The sequence below is a fragment of the Abramis brama genome (assembly GCF_963993115.1).
Source record: "Abramis brama genome assembly, chromosome: 2".
Taxonomy (NCBI): Eukaryota; Metazoa; Chordata; class Actinopteri; order Cypriniformes; family Leuciscidae; genus Abramis; species Abramis brama.
The window spans coordinates 32,428,248-32,449,687 of record NC_139964.1 but is presented as its reverse complement, the minus strand read 5'-3'; the positions used below and the strand labels follow the sequence as shown (position 1 = coordinate 32,449,687).

The 21,440-nt window shown below is 38.1% G+C and overlaps 2 protein-coding genes and 1 long non-coding RNA gene across 4 annotated transcripts; 1 reads left to right on the top strand and 2 right to left on the bottom strand.

Moving 5' to 3' along the window:
* Nucleotides 1-1,649: 1,649 nt before the first annotated feature.
* Nucleotides 1,650-3,617, bottom strand: LOC311078437. Its single transcript, XR_014605167.1, has 2 exons — nucleotides 3,399-3,617; nucleotides 1,650-3,131 (listed from the first exon to the last, which is right to left on the bottom strand). It is a non-coding gene; the product is annotated as an uncharacterized lncRNA (long non-coding RNA).
* Nucleotides 3,618-8,312: 4,695 nt separating this feature from the next.
* On the bottom strand, nucleotides 8,313-16,675 carry serhl (serine hydrolase like). Its single transcript, XM_084093722.1, has 13 exons — nucleotides 16,569-16,675; nucleotides 16,224-16,313; nucleotides 15,628-15,771; nucleotides 15,375-15,488; nucleotides 14,943-14,984; nucleotides 13,702-13,721; nucleotides 12,247-12,321; nucleotides 12,035-12,144; nucleotides 11,367-11,446; nucleotides 11,231-11,265; nucleotides 10,918-10,994; nucleotides 9,134-9,215; nucleotides 8,313-9,041 (listed from the first exon to the last, which is right to left on the bottom strand). Exons 2-13 carry the CDS (start codon nucleotides 16,279-16,281, stop codon nucleotides 8,895-8,897), a joined length of 984 nt encoding a protein of 327 aa, XP_083949848.1. The 5' UTR covers nucleotides 16,282-16,313; nucleotides 16,569-16,675; the 3' UTR covers nucleotides 8,313-8,894.
* A 173-nt stretch (nucleotides 16,676-16,848) lies between these two features.
* Nucleotides 16,849-19,865, top strand: trappc5 (trafficking protein particle complex subunit 5). Of its 2 annotated transcripts, none has more exons than XM_084093734.1 (3): nucleotides 16,849-16,912; nucleotides 17,184-17,510; nucleotides 18,894-19,865. In XM_084093734.1, the coding sequence occupies exons 2-3, from the start codon at nucleotides 17,241-17,243 to the stop codon at nucleotides 19,188-19,190; spliced, it is 567 nt and encodes a 188-aa protein (XP_083949860.1). In that variant the 5' UTR covers nucleotides 16,849-16,912; nucleotides 17,184-17,240; the 3' UTR covers nucleotides 19,191-19,865. The 2 variants fall into 2 exon arrangements, with proteins under 2 accessions (XP_083949860.1, XP_083949861.1); XM_084093735.1 differs by having other exon boundaries at nucleotides 16,884-16,941.
* Nucleotides 19,866-21,440: the final 1,575 nt, after the last annotated feature.

Below are 21,440 nucleotides of genomic sequence, written 5' to 3'. Positions count from 1 at the left end.
TGGATGAGTATTAGGTTTGATCAACAAAATGAAGTAACCTTTTACCAAACTTTTCAACAGGGTAAAATGCCGTAAAATTAAAGACATTAGCAAATATGTAATGTTTGGAAATTAAGGTCCTTGCACTCTGAGTCCGAAATTATCGGATGCGTTTTTTCGTTTTCGTCATTTAGTGGCTCTGAATTGTCAAAACACCTCTCAAAATTGCTACGGATGCGAAAAAAGCTGCTTTTTTTTTTAATGACGGACAAAAGTTTCGGAAACAGTATGCAGGAAAAATATCGAAACTCTTTGGTCATTTTTTTGAGGGAGATGCTAATGGTCCTGTCCGATTCAATGATCTATGCTAAGCTATGCTAAAAGTGGTACCGCCAGACCCGGAGTTCGGCTGAATGGAATCGAAAACGGTAAGACTCAACTGTTTAACTCTGGGAGAGTTGTAAAATGAGCCTATTTCCAAAAAAAGTGGAGTATCCCTTTAAGGAGAAAATACTGTGCAGTAGCAGTGGTGTTGACATGAATTTAAACATGGTTTGTCTTAAAGCATAAAAACACCACATAGACATATAAACAACTTTATTAAAAATTAAAAACTTGATTTTCACCACAGGGGGACCTTAATATTTTAGGAAGGGGTTAATAAGGAGAGGAACTGCAAATTTGGGGGTCCTTAGCATCAAAAACATTTGTATTGAGATAAACATACCTGGTTGGAGAACTGTCAATCCGGTTCTCTTGCTCCAAGCTTTGGCCTGTCTGACTGAAGGAGGAAATGTGGATGGGCTTTTTTAAGACGACAGAGGGGGAAAGAGGCACAGGACAGGGGGAAACTCTAGTGGGTGAAGTAGATGGGTCACATGTGGGACAAGGAGACAGACGAACAGGAGAGTAAGATGAAATAAAGTGAGACGATGGACTGAGACGAGAAGGAGGAGTGGATAAAGGTGAGAGACGGGAGGGAGAGGAGGTTGAGGTAACTGAACATATAGAGAGACTGGAAGGGGAAGGAGAAATAGGGACAAGACTTGGAGAGAGTCTTGCTGAGGACAGAGAGGATGTGTTGAAGGAAGATCCTGTAGGTAATGTGTTTCCAGTCGGGTCTTGCTCACATGGGTTCATTGCAGAAAGACACAGCCTATACAATTTCAAGAAAAAGTTTGAGTAAGTTTGAACACAAAATATGTAGTAAGTTGTTCAATTACATGTAACTAAAAAGAACCATGACTAGGACTAGAAAAAAAAAAAATGATTCCAAAGTCTATTTTTCCATTGAATATACAGAAAATTGTTGCATATGGCATATAGTGAGTACATCACATTCTAAAAGTGATATGCAATATTACTGACCTGTGATCTTGAGTCCGTTTACTGGACGAGAGAAGCGAGAGAATGAAGGGGGAAGAGTGCGTCAGGAAATGGTGGGTACTAGACTTACATTCCCTCCATTCTTCTCATCTGAAGCTCCACTGTGTCATTCACCCACTCTCTTCACATCATACTCGCTAAATGGCAGATCCATCCAATCCCAAAATCAAGTGTAAACACCAGTTTGTTTATTTCCAAGAGGGGAAAAAACATGCTACAATTATCCACTTTATTATGAATGACATTATTATATATGATTGTCCAAAAAATGATTTAAAAAACAGTTTAACATAACAGTTTTATTTCAAGAAACGTTGCATTCTGTTAATGAAAATCAGTGCAAATCTAGACGTTACTGACCAAAAATAAATTTAAGAGACACAAAACTATTGGTACATGAAAATAGGCCTCGGATAAGAACAGTAGCCCACAAATAAGCACTTAACAACAGAGTGTGTGTGTTTTTTTTGTTTTTTGTATCTTAGGTACCATTTACACGACACTGTTTCAACTAAAAACGTAACAAAACTTTTATGTGTTTTGGCTGTTCATTCACACGACAACAGCGTTTTGAAGGCCTGAAAACTCAAGCTTTTGAAAACGGGTTTCAAAGTGCAAGTATTTGAAAACAATACCGTTATCGTCTCCGTGTAAACAACAAAAACACAAATTTGTGAAAACGGTGACATCATGCGGATGAGTAATTTGTGTTCAGTCTATAGGCGCGTAGCGTTTCATTACACGTTCCTTGACATCGCCAACTACTGGCCTGGCATGCATATGCATATTTCTACCATCATTTGGTGCCCAATGACAATTTTAGCACAATGAGTAGTTCAAGTTCCACATGGTTTACTCTCACAGTAAAGGAATGGGACATGGCTTTTTTCAGATTTTTCAGGCATGTTCTAAAATTCGACCCGGAACATGACCGTCATGACCTGGAAACATTCCATTTTGTTTGATTATTGTATAATGTCTTTTCACACAATACCACCCTTCACACAAATGTCAAGGTTGTTCCTCCAGTTAGGCCAAATGTCACTACAATTTACTCCAAATTAATCCCTGTGTGGGAGGTTTGTGTGGGAACAATCACTGGATTTGATCAAATTGTTTTGCAGGGCTGAAATCTTCATTTTGAGCTTCTCTGATTTTGCATTTTGCATCAGTGTCTATTTTGTGTACCCAATGTGGATATGCTACAACAAGTAAACGATGCACTGCAACTTGACCAAAAATTATGCTATAATAGCAATATGTATTTTTTTCTTTGGGCTGAACTTTACTATTCAAACTGATTTAATTTATCACCTGAAAACATGACACTCTGAACCGCATACCGAGTTCAGTTTCCCAAGTTTAATTACCATTACAATGTTTAGTGCAAATAATAATCATTGTAAATAATGAATTGACTTCTGCAGTGTATTATATCGTTTTGCTCTGTAATCTGAGTGCATACAACTTAAGAAACCCTGTGAAAAGACAATGGATTCTGATCGAGTGGCATTAATGCATGATTTGGCACAAACGTCCACACATGTCCCATCATAACAAGGCGTTGCTGTCGTCATCTCTGCTGTGTGTTTGCCTTGTTTGAGCCAGCGGCTGGTGCCTCAGTGACTTGGTGCTCCACTTGTGGGCATCCTGAAGACCCGGCTCCAGAAAATACAGACACGCTCCAAAACCAGCCAGGACCAGGACTGAGACCAGTAGATAGACGGGGACGAACCAGTCCAGAAACATCCAAGACATCGTGTCGTCTCAAAAGTATAGAACGAGAGAAATGGATAAAATGAAAACACACCTGTGCACTGCAGTATATGAAACATTGCATGATCCACATGGAAATATGACGGTATCGTCACTCATTCTTAACAGTGCAGCAGATTCTGTCTGTTATTTTCACTTTACTCTGCAGTACGTGTGTATGAAGTACAATGAAGATGAAATAGCCTACACTACAATAAGTACAGCATGCTATAAAACATCACCTCTACAGCACATTTACATCATGTGTCTCCACATACCTGCAGTCTTTCTTTGATCGTCTGTGAACTGGCACTGTAGTTTGGGGTTTAAATTGTTAAACCCAAGCTGAGCGGATAGAGTCGTCTTAATAAAAAAGCTGAATAATAAAGCCAAATGATGGCTAATGCCACTACATGGATGAATATATTATTTTATTCGATGCTATGGCATGGGGGTTTCTCGCACCCTTGCTTTCGTGCTCTCCTTGTCAAAGCTGTGCCATCTAGTTGGGAAAGGGGGGAGGGTAACCATGGAGACGTCTCTGACGAGGAAAGGGTCAGAGCAGAAGTTACATAATTATTTTTTGCAACCCTTTCTTTTCAATCCTGATTTCCCATTACTGGTCATTTTCAGGTCAAACTGGAACATGGCAGATATTATAGGAAATCAGAGGTTTTAGGGAGGATGTTGTGTTGTATAAATGTTTTCAAATCCCTGAAATGGTTAAAAATAACCCACAGCATCATTCGTCCTGCATTACTCACTCTCATGTTGTTTTAAACCCGTATGGCTTTTCCTCCATGGAACACAAAAGGAGAAATTCAACAAAATGTTCATGCTGCTCTTTTCCATACAATGAATGGTGACCTGGTATGCTGAAAAAATAACAAAAAATATCATGAAAGCGGCTCATATGAATATATGCTATATATATACTAAAGCTCTCAAATTTCAGTTATGAGATTACAACATGATAATGATCTGTAATGAGACCATTCACATTCATTGTAAGGAAGCACAAGGGATATTTTGAAGAATGTTCGTTACTATTATCACTAGGGGTGGGCGGTATGACCAAAATTCTGTTTCACGGTATGACTAATTTTATTTCACGGTAACGATATATTTCACGATATAGTTATTTATATACGTAGTTATTCTCGAAAAATCGACAAAAAGGGCTTTGTATAATAAATAAATTTAATTTTTCAATCTCATGTTATTGCTTTACTTCATCAATCAGTTTATAATATCTGAATATTTTATATTGAACTATTCTATTCATAATAAATTAGCTTGTTTTGTTATTTTTGCGATATCTGGCAACCCGTCACCTAAAGCTTTAATCAAGAGATGTTCAGCAGTGTCAAGTTCATCAAGTTCATAAGTGACTAGGAGAACAGCAGTATGAAAACTGAACAGCAGCTACTGTTAGTGTTTACTAAGTAGTGTAAATTATACACACCTTGTAACTGCGTCATTATTTTACATAGCTCGGTGAACACCGACTGTCACATGCCTGTCCTGTCTTGTGCTGCACATGGGTGTTTTGTTATTTTGGGCCATGTGCTCGTGTCTATTGTCTAGCCCCTCCCATCTTGTTATCTGATTATTGGTTAATTTGTCCCACCTGTCTGTCTCGTTACCCTCCTTTGTTTGTTCCCCTATTTAGCCTCCTTGTGTTTGTAGTCTTGTGCTGGTTTGTTGTCCGTGTTTCTTGTTTCCTGGAGTTCCTGAGTTTTTGTGTTTGTACCATACCTGCATGTCACTAATAAACTAACTCTGCATTTGTATCCTCGACTCTCGTTTACCAGTCCGTGACAGAACGAACCAGCCAAGTATGTGGATACAGCGGAGTGAAATTTTTCCTCAGGGAGAGGGAGAAGGAGCCTCTATTTCCTTGCTGGAGTACTTTTCCAGATGCGCTCAAAGGACTTTGGAGGAGGAGAGTATCACGGCAGATGGCAGTCAGTGGAAGGGTAAGCCTTCGTCGCTGGTCCCGAAACGGAGGAGAGGTAGGAAGACTTCCTCCGTGCCTGTTCCGGTGGTCCCAGTTCCGGTGGTCCCAGTTCCGGTGGTCCCAGTTCCGGTGGTCCCAGTTCCGGTGATCCCAGTTCCGGTGATCCCAGTTCCGGTGATCCCAAGTCCGGTGATCCCAGTTCCGGTGGTCCCAGTTCCAGTGGTCCCAGTCTCGGAGGTCCCTGTGCAGTCTGAGATAGACAGAGCAGCTGAGACTCTGTTGGATTACTTCGAAAAACTATACAAGATCCTAGAGTTTCCCAGAACTGTTCACGTCACATCTGCCGATCCAGAGACTGTCCACGTCACGTCACGTCTGCCCAGCCAGAGCCTGTTCAGGTCACGTCTGCCCAGCCAGAGCCTGTTCAGGTCACGTCTGCCCAGCCAGAGCCTGTTCAGGTCACGTCTGCCCAGCCAGAGCCTGTTCACGTCATGTCTGCCCAGCCAGAGACTGTTCACGTCGCGTCTGCCCAGTCCGAGCCTGTTCACGTCATGCCTGTCGAGCCTGTGTCTTCAGACAAGATGGCCGCCGCCGAGCCTGTTCACGTCACGCCTGCCGAGCCTGTGTCTTCGGACAAGATGGCCGCCGCCGAGCCTGTTCACGTCACGCCTGCCGAGCCTGTGTCCCCTGACAAGATGGCCGCCGTCGAGCCTGTGTCTGTTCCAGTTCCAGTGCCTGAGCCGGTGGTGCCAGTTCCAGTGCCTGAGCCGGTGGTGCCAGTTCCAGTGCCTGAGCCGGTGGTGCCAGTTCCAGTGCCTGAGCCGGTGGTGCCAGTTCCAGTGCCTGAGCCGGTGGTGCCAGTTCCAGTGCCTGAGCCGGTGGTGCCAGTTCCAGTGCCTGAGCCGGTGGTGCCAGTTCCAGTGCCTGAGCCGGTGGTGCCAGTTCCAGTGCCTGAGCCGGTGGTGCCAGTTCCAGTGCCTGAGCCGGTGGTGTCTGTTCCTGAGCCGGTGCCTGTTCCTTGGCCGCCCGATGGACTGTCTGCTCTGCCCTGGACTCCTGAACGTTGTGTGTCTCCCTGGTCTTCTGAACTGTCCATTCCCCTTGTCCCGCCCTGGTCTGTCTCTCCCGTCCCGCCCTGGTCTGTCTCTCCCGTCCCGCCCTGGTCTGTCCCTCCCGTCCCACCTTGCCTCAGATACAGGATTATACATTTGCTTTAAGCAGGTTGTTCATTACCATGGCAACCGCTCTCGTGTCATACTGAATGCGAGTTTCGTGTTTAAAAAGTAAATATACATAAAGAGACAGAAATGCAGATAACTATACATTGTTTAAGGTTATTTCTATTCGTTACGATATTGATATATAAACTGTTGTTGTCAAGTAGCTTCATGCTTTCCCCGTTGCGATCGTACACTCCTCTAAACTGTAACGTTAGCCTACGGGTGCTGCACTGCTCTAGTTGACTGCTGCGCCTTTCCCCCCGAAAATATCACGTTAACAACAACCCTTTAGAAAACGGAATTCCTTTGTGGATCCTCTTGATCTGCTTTCTCCATGTTTCTTTGACAAATCTCAGTGTATCATGCACGCGAGTTAACCACGCCCACTTATTTACATGTCGCGGTATCACGGAATAAAAAAATCTGTTACGGTTGACATTTTCTACCGTGGTAACGATATATACCGTCATACCGCCCAGCCCTAGTTATCACTTTTTAAAATCTTTAATAAAAATACAACTCTTCATTGTTAGCGCATGGTTCCCAATGTCTTCAATTGTATGGACCACAAAATAGAAGAAATAGAATTCTAATAGAAGACCATGGAAACAGAAATTGTTTGATTATTAACATTCTTCAAAATATGTTACATGTTACATCCTTTCATGTTACAAAGAACAAAGAAAGTCATACAGGTTTGGAATGATATGAGTAAATGATGAATTTTAATTTTTAGTTGGTCTGTCCCTTTGAACATCTCCTTTTTTTTTTGGTCTATAAAAGAAAGAAAATCATACAGATTTGAGGGTAAATGATTACAGAATTAAAATTTTGTTTGGGTTAACTCTAATTAACATGAATGACACTTCCCAGACTAATGTTCCTAATGTAATATTTCTTGTGTGCACACATACCCACACACACACACACACACTCTTGGGAGCTGCTGCGTTACTCTTTAAGTCTTAATAGCTTGAGGTAAGCAATGCTTGGCTGAATAAACATAAAACAGAAGCACACACAACTATAATCTCATCACAATAACGTCATTACACAGTTGTTGGCTTTCAGAGTATCATGCAATTGATAGTCTCAAATGTAAGGCAAAACTGAGCAGTGCTGACCTATATATGAGCACAAGGCAAATGCAAGATGTGCAGCTTTCAGCAAAGCCTGAAGGAAATCAAACTCACATACATTTACGACAATCTGCACTTTCGCAATTACAACTGATGCAAACACAACAGCAGTGGCCCAAGAAATTATATGAACACTTAAAAATGTCACATCTAAAAGTGCCTGAATTTCAGTGACGATAAAATGTCAAACCAAGTGGCATCTGAAAATAAATTTTGCAGGACATTTTTTCAGACCCAATTTCAGTATTTCTGCAATTACTTCTAACCAACTGGTGGCACAGTGATTTAGTGGATATAAAGTGAGTTGCCCTTAACTAAAAGGGATAGATTACTCAACAATGAAAATGTTGTCATTTATTCTCATGTTATTCCAAACCCGAGTTTCCTTCTTCTGTTGAACACAAAAGATATTTTGAAGAATGTTTGTTACCAGACAGTTGATGGACCCCATTGACTTCCATAGTATTTTTCCCTACTGTGGAAGTCAATGGGGTCCATCAACCGTCTGTAAAAAAAACATTCTTCAAAATATCTTTTGTGTTCAACAGAAGAAGGAAACTCGGGTTTGGAACAACATGAGAGTAAATGATGACAGAATTTTTATTTTTGGGTGAACTATCCCTTTAACACAGGCGTAGTTCGTCACATTAACTCACTGCAACAATGTTTGACAATAAATTATTTTTGTCTTAATTTGAAACCTAACAATCTTCTTTTTGTGAAATACTTTGCCTGAAAGTGTGCGTAAAAAAAATATTATTTAGCAAGAATGCATTAAATTATCACTTTCTATTAATCAAAGAATCCTGAAAAAAATACTGTATCATGGTTTTCATAAAAATATGAAGCAAGAACAACTGTTTTCAACATTGATAATAATAATAATTGTTTATTGAGCACCAAATCAGCATGTTAGAATGATTTCTGAAGGATCATCTGACACTGAATGCAGAATTTATTGTGTTAGACATATAATTACTTATAATAATTGCTTATAATGAAGTCAGAATAATGGCGCAAAGTCAAACTATGTTTACATTTTCTTTCCAGCTCAGCAGCTTTAATCTTTAATTTAATTTCCATTTCCACAACATACAGAAAGTCATTAACAAAGGTATTGATACCCTTAACCAACTCCATAGAACACTGGCCTTTATGGGAAGGCCAAAACATTTAGCCAAAATTCAAAGCAATGTATTTTGCAAAATGAATACTGTGAATCCGCACCTCAAAAAGCACCGTGAGGTGAGAACTGGAAGACGAATGGATGAATGGAGTGCAAAATACTGCAAATGATCAGAAGGCTTTCTAATAAAACATCTTTTGTAACATTAGAAAATAAATGTTAAGTTTGTTATGCTTTAAAAAAGTATCATAGTATAACGCAAAATAACGAGAATTGGATAATGATGTGAAACTTTGAATGATGTGTATCCTTCATTATTTGAATCTGTGTTATAATTTCGATGTTTGGTTGTTGTCAAATTCACTTTCTGTTCTGTCAGGACTGTGTGACTGAAGAAAATCAGTGATTATGGAGGCCACAGACTCAGGTTTGTTGAGGTGAATGTGATGGTCTCCTTCTATGTCAAGAATGGTGGCCTGTAGAGGAGCGAGAAAGATATATTTGTACATACTGCTATTCCAGACATACATTTTGCATTATTTTTTGTGTGTATGTGTATGTATCTCACTTTTTGATCAGTCCAGCTCTTCCGAATCATATCACCATGTCCATTAGGTAGAGTAAACGTTTTGAACAGACCCTCATTTGCCCTGAAGAAAGAAACAAATGCAGTCTAATAGTGTATGTATATCTGATAGTGTGTGGATAAACAGTATTTTTTAACAGTAGTACCAAAAGCTTTGGGCACTAAAGTCTCACTTACGCACATTTATACATCAGCTGTTCACAGATGCCACTTGGTAGAGCTGCACGATTCTGGATCAATTGGCAATCAAAATTCTTATTGTTTAAAACAGAGATCATGATTCTCCCACGATTCTGAACAGACAACTAAACAAAATAACGTGTAATTTACTAGAGGTTCTGACAAAATGTTAATTAAAATTGTTTAAAATTTTGAATTAATTTTGAATGGATGATTCAATGACTCACTCATATGGCGCTTTTCCACTGCATGGTACGGCTCGGTACGGTTCGACTCGGCGCGGAACGGTTCGACTCGCTTCGCTTTTCCACTGCGTGGTACGACTCGACTCGGTACGGCACGGTTCGGTTCGCTTTAGCTCGTTTGCTTTTCCACTGCAGTTAGTACCACTTCAAAGTGGGTGGGACTGATCGTTATAGTTGCCGTCTCTACTGCCATGACATCATCATATTAAATGCGAATTTTTCATTCCGTGTTTCCCCATCCACTCCTCGGCAACCAACGAGAGGAACGTCTGCACCTCGTCCACTGACCACGATTCAGCCATTTCTTTTTTTGAAGTTTATACTTTTAAAACAGGCGCTACAGCGCTGGCTGTTGTCTACAGTGATCTGCAGTATTTTCACGTCACATTTTAGTATCGGTACGGTACGCTTGGAACCTCAACAGAGGTGGTACCATTTAAAGCGAGCCGAAGCGAGCCGTACCGTACCGTACCATGCAGTGGAAATGCGCCATAAGTGAGCCGTACCGAACCGAGCCGTACCGTACCATGCAGTGGAAAAGCGCCAATAGACTTCACTTGTTTCAATACTGGATGAATCAGCGTTTTTGAATGAATCTCTTGAATGACTGATTCAATGACAAATAAAAACAATTTAACAGTCACTTGTCGCCACCTACTGGTGTAACGCTGTAATCGATACTATAGTTATTTGAAGTGCCAAGTTACCTTTTAAAAGGTGATTTGCTCTATTTCGCTTCCATAGAGTGTTAATATCCAAACTATTTGAATATTTGCAACACGAAAATAGCAATACTGTGTGGTTGAAAAGATAATTTCATACCTAGATAGATAGATTTGAATGTCCCGTTATGATTTTGTCAAAGGATTAATAGATACGGGCGAATCATTTTCATTTAGGAATGAGATTGTGTGGGTGTTAGAATCGAGATTGCGATTTTTTGATGATTAATCATGCAGCTCTACCACTTGGTTTAAATATCTCATTATTTAGTACAGTGACATTCAGGCATGTTGTGTAACTGTCCGAATACTTTTTGGGGCCACTATATTTCAAATAGCACTTTACATTATAATGTTATGAGGCCTAAATTGACCTGTAGCATTTAAAATGACTTTTATTTTGAATTCATTTACACATAATAGTAAATCATTTAACATCTGCAAATTATTGGTTTCTGGCCATAACATGAAAATAATTCCTATCAGTACTGGACAGAAATTTAATAGTAATGGTGCATCCCTAATTTTGAGCATTGTGCATAAATGCGTACAGTATTTCTCATGAATACTATGAAAACTTCTGTGTGTGTGTGTGTGTGTGTGTGTGAATTGGACTCACAGCAGTAGCATCACTCTGGCTTTAACTAGTGTCAGCATGTAGAGGCACTGTTGCATATTATTATTTACAATGTTTTTCTAAAAAAACAAAAAAAACCAAATATCACCCATATAAATATCACACATTCCTTCATAAACAAGAAATCTGTAAAGCAGAAAACATGATGAAAAGGTAATAAACTATATGATAATGAGAGGTTTGGGCAGCTCTGTCACAGATAAATGTGGGTTAAACAGAATCTGAAATCTTGTTATCTGGAATACACAAACAACTGAAATGTAAATGAACAAATAAATATATTGAAATGCCTCACCAGGTTGATCCTGAAGTCTCTGGTGAATATAAATCCTTTAAGAGAAAGGAAGTCATTTAGAGAGCTTGATATAATAAACTGTTTTGTCTGAGCAAAATCTGTGAGAAAGTTTAGGAGTGAGTGTTGCATGTCTCACCTCCCTCCACCTCTCTGATTGCTCGCTCCAACAGAATATCTGCAGACTGATCGGACAGGGAGGGGTTTGCAACCTTCAACCTGAAAGAGAATAATAATAATTTGTATATGTACTGTATATACACACATTACAATTCGCTTAGGGTCAGTACAACTTTTAAAAAAGGAAATACTTGTATTTGGCAAGGATGCATTAAATTGATCAAAAGTGACAGTAAAAATATTTCAAATGTTGGTATGTTACAAAAGATTCAAATTCTATTTCAATTAATCAAATAATACTGAAATGATTTCTGAAGGATCATGTGACACTGAAGACTGGAGTGATGATGCTCAAAATTCAGCTTTGTATCACAGGAAAAATTACATTTTAAAATACATTCAAATAGAAAACAGTTATTATTAATATTAGACAATATTACTGTTTTTAATATACTTTGATCAAATAAGTGCAGCCTTGGTGAGCGTAAGAGACTTTAATATATATCAATATGAGGTGGACATGACAAAACTAAACTTAAAATGGGAAAAAATTAGTTAAAGAGGAATGAGCATGAGAGATAAGACCTTAAAAATGTGGCAAAGCTTGCCTGTTGAAACTCAACAGTAAACAAGAACATTCATTTTTACAGTAGTTACAGACATCACATGACATCAGGCATTCTTCACCTTTCTTTGGCTTTCTCGTAAGTGTACACCTTCTCTTTCCTTTCACCCATCTTGTTGTCATAATGGATTTGATCATTTATCCCTTTTCTCATGTTTTTAAACATGTCACTCTAGGGAAGGACAAAATAAACATTTATGTGGTGTGCATGTTGAACAAGGAGTCTTCTCTATGTTTACAGACAGCGACTCTAACATGCTCCATTTATTGTTACCACTTCTGTCGGGAGAAATCCATAAGTGTCCAAGAGAACTACGTCTTCAACCATCTCTGGGTACAACGCGCTAAACTGGAAAACCAGAGGAAACTCGTTACATTTACACAGCACAGTGACAGTCCTAATACATTGGTTCTCAACGGTTGCAAAAACCAAAAATGTATCCGTTCAAAGGCAGCCGAGAAAAGCTCATCATCAATGACCTCAAAATGTTACAGTTTTTCTCAATTGCTAAAACACAATTTCTGAAAACATTAACCACAAAACCTCATCTTCAAGCACTATTTACAAAACCCCTGACTCCTCTTGCAAAATTAAACTTTCGCCTCAAAACAGTTTTACCTGTGTTCAAAATCAAACACTGCTCTCAAATCATAGACAAATTGATCAAAATGATATACACTATCAAGCAGTAAGAAAACAATACACCAAAAAATAGAAAACACATTGTTCAAAACATATAGTTCTCCAAAGATATCTATGGACTGCTATTCTGTTTGTAGACTTACACTCAGAAAAAAAGGTACAAAAGCTGTCACTGGGACAGTACCCTTCAAAAGGGTTCTAATATGTACCATTTAGGTACTAATATGTACACTTTTGGTACCAATATGTACCTTTGAGGGACTAATATGCACTCTTTAGGTACAAAGGTGTACCTTTTGAAAAGGTACCGCCACAGTGACAGCTTTTGTACCTTTTTTCATACCCGTGACACCTTACTGTACCATCAAAAAGTTCATTTGTGACATACTGTATGACTGCACTTGATAAAAGGAAATAATTAGTCAAAATCTATTGAGCAGTCAGTACTGTTAACAAATGGAAAGCACAATGTTCAGGGCCATCCAATTTGTTCATTGTGCAGTATACAGCCTACAATGCACTGTACTACAGTATACAATACTAAAAGGGACAAAAATCAAAGGAGTAAACATGTGATCACTGTGCTTCTTGTCTTTGGGCATCATTTGAAACAGGTTAAATCAATTTTGAGTGGTTGTGTTCAATCAGTGACATGTGCTCTCTATTTGTATTTGATTGTTGCCACTTGTGTTTACCAGTATGGATGGCATGTGCATTACAGTGCAGAATGTGTTTAGAGTTTTGCTGAAAAGTCTAAGTGAGATCTGCAAACTGTGTTTTACCATGTGAAATGGTTTAAGGTATTGACAACAGACTGCACAATTAGCTAAAGGAGTTCAGGCAACTGAGAACTTTATTCAGCCAATGGGTTTTAGTGTTTTAGCAATTGAGAATAATGTTAATAATATTATTACAGCTCATAGTAATATTAACACATGTAAAGACATAATAAAATGCATCCTTTTAGTACTGTAATAGGTTGTCCCTTTATGTCAAATGTAAAATCTGGGTCATGAAGCAAGTTGAGAACTACTTTACTAAACAACTCATTTACATAAATAGAAAAGCACTATGATGGATACTCACTATTCCTGCCACATTACCACCTGTTAAAGAAACAAATTCAATTAAATAAAATATCAAATTATGGTAAATGGACAAATACTTAATCCAGATAAAAAACAAAAAAATACTAAGCGTAAAAGTGTAAAAAACTATATTTACACAGAGCTTTACTGCTTTTTTTATAATTTCATTTATATTTAAGTGTTATTCAGTAATCAAGATTATTAATGTGGTTATTATATATATATATATATATATACAGGTTTGTGAATGTATTCACTCTATATTAACCCTCATGTTGTGTTGAGCCGGAGAAGATTTTCTTTTCCCCGAAAATACTAGTTAATGTTATCGCACTGGACTGAAACTTAGTGACTTTGTTCTTAAAGGGTATAACTACTTCTCAATTGTTTTTTGATCATTTTCGTACCTTGTGGTGTGAACGGGTCTAAATATAAAAGAACAGCAGAGTCCACACCACAATTATAATGATAATGACACAATGAAACAATATTGTTGCAATAATTTTCAGAACAATTTTTTTCAGCTGATGAACGATAAAAACAATGACAGCCAATCAGAATCCATCCTGCTCGAGCTCGAGCATTTAAAGTGACAGACGACAAAACTGCAGCACGTGCTTAGAATAAACACAACGATGTGGTCCACTGGTGTGGATGCTAATATAGTTATCGTTATAGTTATCTTTATAGTTATCGTTCTTGGTGTGAACGGGCCTGTAAATTTATTGAGCTGCTTCACTACTTAATAGGTAATGTTAATGATTTAACATTAACAAACTCTCTGTTGTCCTATATCTCCACCCTTTACATTATTCAAAGTTTGCACTCAAAACAGACACACTTGTTTAGAATCTTAAAATCTTCAATCTTAAAATATTTTTGGATTAATTTAAGCTCAATTTCTGGGAACTAATATTGCAGGAACTCAACAACATGGATCATCCTCTGGCATGCATAAGGATGACGTTTAGAGCACCAGCAGGGATGCTATAAATAAGTACTGTAGTATGGCAATACGCAATCAGACTTGTGGCATTCATCCCACAGTGTCCTTCTAATGCCATCTTACTGATCTACGACAATATAGTTATATAATAGAAGATGATATAACAGCTACACAATAATATCCCTCCTCTTCAGCTATTTTACAGTTTACATAGATCCTCCGACCTTTCACACACTAAAGAGAACTTTGACCTCTGTCAGTAGATGAAGACCGCAGTAAAAGAGTTGACTCACCCATACTATGTCCAATTATAGAGAATCGCTTCCACTGAAGAGCTATGAACAAAAAAATACAAATATAGTTAATTCATTTTTTGCCTTTTGCCAGTACAAATAACTAAAAATTCTAAAAACAAGATATATTTACTTTAGAAGCAACAATGCATAGGATAATAAGACTTGTTTTCATAGGTTGTGTCTTGAATGCAAATGTATTTTGTCTTTCTGTAATAGCAGTAAATATTGCTAAACTTGCTAATGAGTAAAACAAGAAAAGAAAAAAGCATAAATAATAATACACTCTCACAATTCAGGACAATTACAATTACACTTATTTTGTTTACAAAGATTTTTAGATATTTTTACTGGAAAATAAGGCAAAAATACTCATTATGTTATTATTTTTGTATTGAGGATGATTAATTAATGGGCCAAGCAGCTTCAAACCTTCTACAACTCGCCGAACATCTGCCACATACAAAGGGAAAGTGTAAAAGCATCCATCAGGCCTATGAGACGAGAAGCCATGACCTGGAAAATCAATGGCTACGAATCTCCAGTCTGGGAGAGATGTGGAGAAAAAGAAAAACCGAGAGAAGGAGAACCACTGTCACTTCATTGATGCTTGTAAAGGAAGTATGTAAGAATGAATTTATGAATTTGTGGATCTTTATAATGTTCATGAATCCAATACTAATACCTTTAGGAAGCAATGGAATCAGGGTATTGAACGATCCGCTGTTGTCAGCCCAGCCGTGCAAACACAGCACGGGACGACCATGAGAAGGACCCCAAACCTGACCTCTCATCTCTCCCCATGGGACAGTCATTCGGAACTCAGACGCTGTGTGTCAAAGTACAGAGGAGTCATAATCAGTTAAATTCATAACCATGCACATTAGTGTACACATGCTCCTTAAATGTATTTAAAAGTTCATAATTACATGCAACTAACCCTCAACCAAATCCTAATCCTACCCTAACCCTATAGTCAGTACATGTATTTGCTTAATATTACTCAGTACTTAAATTTATAATTACACTGTAACAATGACACCTTAAAATAAAGTGTAACCCTATATATCACGTCGACATAGTTACATTGTACTTATTCAAATAAGTAGTACAGAGTAATATTAATTAACTAACGTTACATGTAGCCTACTTACTGTAGAGTTACGGTTAGGGCTAGTTACTTGTAATTATGCATAATTTACTGTTAGTAAGTACATGTAGTAACGTGTAACTACTTAACCTTAAAATGAAGTGTTACCGTAAAAAAAGGCTGTTTCTTACCTGCTCTCCTCATCGTAGTTGTGCCAAAGCGTCTGAGACTCGTGAACGCAGGAATCATTCTCCCACACCTTGCAGTGCAGTTTAAACCCCCTTACATGAGTGGGAGAATCCGATGTTTATTCGAAAAAGACACTTTTAAAATATTTGAAAGGTAACCTATCTTCCACCTTATTCATTTGAACATGACATGCATAAAGAAAAAAGTTTTCAGATGAAGAGAAAATAATTTTAACCCGAATAATTTTACATGTAGCCTACTATATAAAATTATAATAACAAAATACATGTATATAAAACACATTTTAATTGTAAAGTCCTGTTTTCCCAAATGAATTGCAAACTTACGTCGAGGGATATAAATCGGCTGTTCTTGAAGTTTACTTTTAAGCACATCACGCACTGTGAGCAAAGCGCATCCTGGCCAGTGACCTTAGAGTGATGATTTCAAAATAAAAGTCGTTTCCACTGAACGACAATTTCGTGAAAAATGGCCAAATGACAAAATAAATAAAAAACAACCAATGCATTTTCAAAACTTGTAACGTTTTTAGCACTACAAAACACTGAGCTATATCTCGCAAATTCATTACTATTCCCCGTCCTACTTTTATTTTGAAAATATCCGGTAACATTGACTTTTTTTTTACTAATCGTGGCTTCACGCATCCGGAACTGAACCAAAACATCAGGTAAACGCTACTGAGCAACGAAATACGCTGTAATTGTTATACCTGCTTATCATTTCATATAATTTCTCTACTGGCGGTGCTATGTTCTGCGTAGTACATTAGGCAATCAGGAAAACCCATAATGTAACTAGAGGCAAACGACTAACGTTACATGATCAGAGCAACAATGAATGACATTCTGACAGTTCAACTCTTTCTATGCATTCGTAAATATATATATTTACAAATTACAATGTGCTGATTTATAACACAAACTGTCCTTGTATTCCAGGGCTCAGGCACTTTCATTCTATAATTCAGATTGCAAATCAGATTCGGTGTGGACGGAATGGAGGTCCGCTTTACGCGAGGCAAATCTGCGATCCTCGAGCGCTCGATCACGCGTCCTAAAACGGAGGTGAGCGTGAGTGCGTTCGCGCTGCTGTTCTCCGAGATGGTGCAGTACTGCCAGAGCCGCGTGTACTCGGTGTCTGAGCTCCAGGCCCGGCTGGCGGACATGGGTCAAGGTGTGGGAGCCAGTCTTCTGGACGTTCTTGTGATGAGGGAGAAAAATGGGAAAAGAGAAACCAAAGTATTGAACATACTTCTCTTTATTAAGGTATTGCTTTTATTTTGTTTACAGATTGCAGATCATTTTGGTTTAAGTTCAGATCTACAGTGTTAAAGGGATGGTTCACCCAGCATTGAAAATTCTGTTATTATTAGTTACGCACTCTCATGCCCTTTCATTCATCTTTGAAACACAAACTAACAAGATTTCTGTCCATCCATTGAAAGTCTATTCACCCAAAACTGTCGTATGAAATCCGTATGAATCCAAGTCTTCTGAAGAGAAACGATCACTTTATGATGAACAGATTTAATTAAAGCTTTTATTCACATTGATCAGCAAACATACATAGAGACAGGGCTTGACATTAACTTTTTTGCTCACCAGCCACTGTGGCTTGGGGTTTTCCAAAGTTACTAGCCACTCAGCATTTTCACTGGCCACAATTTTGTACAATTGATACATGGGGAAAAAATGCCATGTATAAATTTTTAATATTATCTTATAATTTGGCAGCAGGTATATTAGGCTGCTGTCACTTTAAAACCTGACGCACTGATCCATTATACTGTTATGTATGCGTTATCTTTCTCATCTGTTTACGTTTACTTAAAACATGTTTTGCCAAGACCGGCATCATTTTGTGTATATTTGACTGTTTAAGCGCAAAAAGCAGCGAAAACAAACTCAATGTAGTACTGAGAGGCGGCTTTATGTGCGCGCACTTTGGGTGTGAGTGAGCACAAAATATGTGGGAATGAGAAAATTATGTGCAATCCCACAGCGAAATTCAACCCCATTAACACCAACAATATTCATTCAGAGCAAATGAAACGAGTGAGTGAGGGGAGGCGGGTTTAAACGCGTGTCAACTCACTGTCAAAGATATGAGAGAGCGAGAAAGCGCAGCTGGTATCCTGTATTCTGTGGAAAAATTGTATTTGAAACGTTTCAGATATGTATAGAAAAATCGATATTTTTGACAATGCTACATTGCACTTAGTATATTATTTCAGATGCCTTTTTAAAAGACTACAATTGAAAAATGTGTATATATATATATATATATATATAAAATTCAACCCACCAAAGTGGCTAGTAGGAGTCAGTGACTGCGTTACACGCCACTGCTGAAACCCATTAATGTCACTCCCTGCATAAAGCACTCAAATATGGTAAACGTAAGCTCAACTGTATACTTGCCGGACCCGCAAGAACAAACCTCATTGGTACTGGCATGACCAGCAAGCGTCAATGAGCTTCCGTTTACCAAATTTAAGTGCTCTATGCACGTTCGCTGACCCGTGTTTAAATGATTTGTGTTCCGAAGATGAACGAAAGAACGACACGAGGGTGAGTAACTGATGAAGGAATTTTTATTTTTGGGTGAACGAACCCTTTAACTTTCTTTCTTTCTCACTTTTCTCCTAGGTAAATGTGTGGAAATCTTTGTTTGGCAAGGAGGCAGACAAACTGGAACAAGCCAACGACGATGACAAAACATACTACATCATTGAAAAGGAGCCTTTGATCAATGCCTACATTTCAGTACCTAAAGAGAATAGCACTTTAAACTGTGCGGCCTTCACCGGTGGCATTGTGGAGGCTATCTTAACCCACAGTGGCTTCCCAGCCAAAGTCACTGTCCACTGGCATAAGGGAACCACACTGATGATCAAGTTTGATGAGGCAGTCATTGCTCGAGATAAAGCTCTTGATGGCAGATAGCAGATTGCTTAGCACATCAGAATCAAGTCTCAAGTTTTACCCTCGAGTCTGGAGTCTCAATAGGATTTAAGTTGAATTGATTGTTTTTTCATTCATTTGTATAGCTTTGCTAATAAATTCCCTGCATCTAGCACCCATCTCAAATAACTTCAAGCCTGTATATGGCTCTCTTGCTTTATTAATGTGGACAAACCACATAAGCACAGTCACCTCACTAGTCCAATCCAGTGAAAAAAATATTGTCTTTACTGATACACTAATGCAGTTCTCTGTATGAAGATCTTAATCTTTGGATGTCTATTTTGCATATGTACTAAAACAAAGCATGAATAAATTGTAATAAATAATCAATTAAATCAGAATTGAATAGATTGTTATGTTTGGAGTCGTTGAGTATAAAATGTGCCGGACAGCACATTACTGCACAGATATTGTGTGAAAAAAAAAATGAAAAAAACGTTTAGGTTTCCAAAATTTTGCAGACAATGTACATAATGGCAAAAATGAAAAATGTATATCTGTATGAAGTTTTAATTACAGCATAAATTACATTTGGACTTCTTGATCATTTTTGTATTATAGAGGATTGATCTATGTATGTGTGTATGTTTCATTTGTTCACATGTTCTTTCATTGTCCTACAATATAATAAAGTCTTTGTAAATTGCAAGAAGAGATCGGGAAATACTGTCCCTTGCTTAAATATTCCATAGTAACCACAGTTTGTGCCTAAACACTGTATACAGTAGTTGCAATAGTTAATACCTCAACATGACAATGTGTATTATTCATACTATAACAGTAACATTTTGTCTGTTTGTTTTTTTGATGATGACTGGTGGCTAACACTAGTTACAGCAGTTTTATTACAGTAGCAATAACTAGTAAATGGTAGTTTTTGTCAGGACCTGGATTTAGCGGTTGTGTGTAATCAAGTGTAATCATGACCTTTGGTAGTGCTTGTGACTTGATTTCTTGTAAATGGTGTCATGTTGTAAAAATCATTGTGAACTATTCCCAAATGAGTCATATGTTTTGCCACACATTAATTCTTGATTACTGGGACAACACTGAAAAATAACATGAATCTTTCAAACATCTTTAGAGGTATTTAAGTATGTAAGGTATGCAGCCTCCTGCTTAAATGTTCTCAAAAACAAAACAAAAATCCACCCACCAGTCAAGACCAATAATAATATATATATATATATACTGTTTATACGACCAAAAGTTTTGGCAGTTACATTCATTGTATTTGTAGTTTTTTTTTTCTTCACATTAATATGGTAAACTGGAAAACAATGATAAATAAGTATTTCACAAGTTTTCATCAAACATTTAATATATGCAAAGAGTCAATATTTACAGTGTTGACCCTTTTTTATAACCTCTGCTCCGGTATACTGAATATCAGCTTCTGGGCCAAATCCTGACTGATCCATTCTTGCCTTATTGGTGCTCGGAGTTGATCACAATTTGTGGATTTCTGCTTGATTCCTTTTGAGGATTGGCCTCATGTTTGCTATGGGATTAAGATTCTGAGACTTAAATCCAAAATTTAGGATCCAAAATTTCTGTGTAATGATCTCTGAGTCATTTCATTATCACTCTCGCCTTGTGACATGGTGACAAATTGCTCCTGGACTGTTGGGAGAAGTTGCTCTTGCAGGACGTTTTGATACCATTCTTTATTTAGTGTTTTTGGGCAGAGTTGTGAGAGAGCCCCACTCCCTTGGATGAAAAGCAACCCCACACATGGAAGTGGTTTAAGTGGCAAATGTCTTTGCTTCACTGTGTGTGCACATCCACCAGCTGCCAATATTGAGCAAGCTCTGAACTAGCGATGACACGATTCCATAGCTGACTCTTCAGGAGGAGACTGTCCTGGGGCTCGCTGGACATTCGGTTTACATCCTAAAGCCTTCTTCACTCCAGTTGAACCTCTCTCCTTGAAGAAAAAATATTAATGCAGCAATTCCCTTGCATGTGAGTCCATTTTGAAGCAACAATGGCTGCACTTCTTTGGAGGTAACCATTGCTAAAACAAGAAAACAATGACTGGAAGGACTTCCCTCCTTTTATAGCTTGTATATGCTCTTATAATCCAATCAGAATAATAGAGAGATTTTACCTGACTAGTATTTTTTCACACTTTCCTAAGTGCTAAAAGATGACTATTGGAATATCGTAAGCTGGTCATTTTGCGCCACGGCCAAAAAAAACGGTGAAAATTTGTTTTTTGTGTGAAAA

What these genes read in the sequence shown, in the direction of transcription:
- serhl (XM_084093722.1), bottom strand. Translation starts at nt 16,281, where the DNA reads ATGATTCCTGCGTTCACGAGTCTCAGACGCTTTGGCACAACTACGATG. An exon ending in TATAATTGGACATAGTATGG is followed by an intron (nt 13,722 to 14,942) that starts GTGAGTCAACTC and finishes TTTCTTTAACAG; the next exon opens with GTGGTAATGTGGCAGGAATA. An exon ending in GTGGTAATGTGGCAGGAATA is followed by an intron (nt 12,322 to 13,701) that starts GTGAGTATCCAT and finishes CTGGTTTTCCAG; the next exon opens with TTTAGCGCGTTGTACCCAGA.
- trappc5 (XM_084093734.1), top strand. Translation starts at nt 17,241, where the DNA reads ATGGAGGTCCGCTTTACGCGAGGCAAATCTGCGATCCTCGAGCGCTCG. An exon ending in ACATACTTCTCTTTATTAAG is followed by an intron (nt 17,511 to 18,893) that starts GTATTGCTTTTA and finishes CTTTTCTCCTAG; the next exon opens with GTAAATGTGTGGAAATCTTT.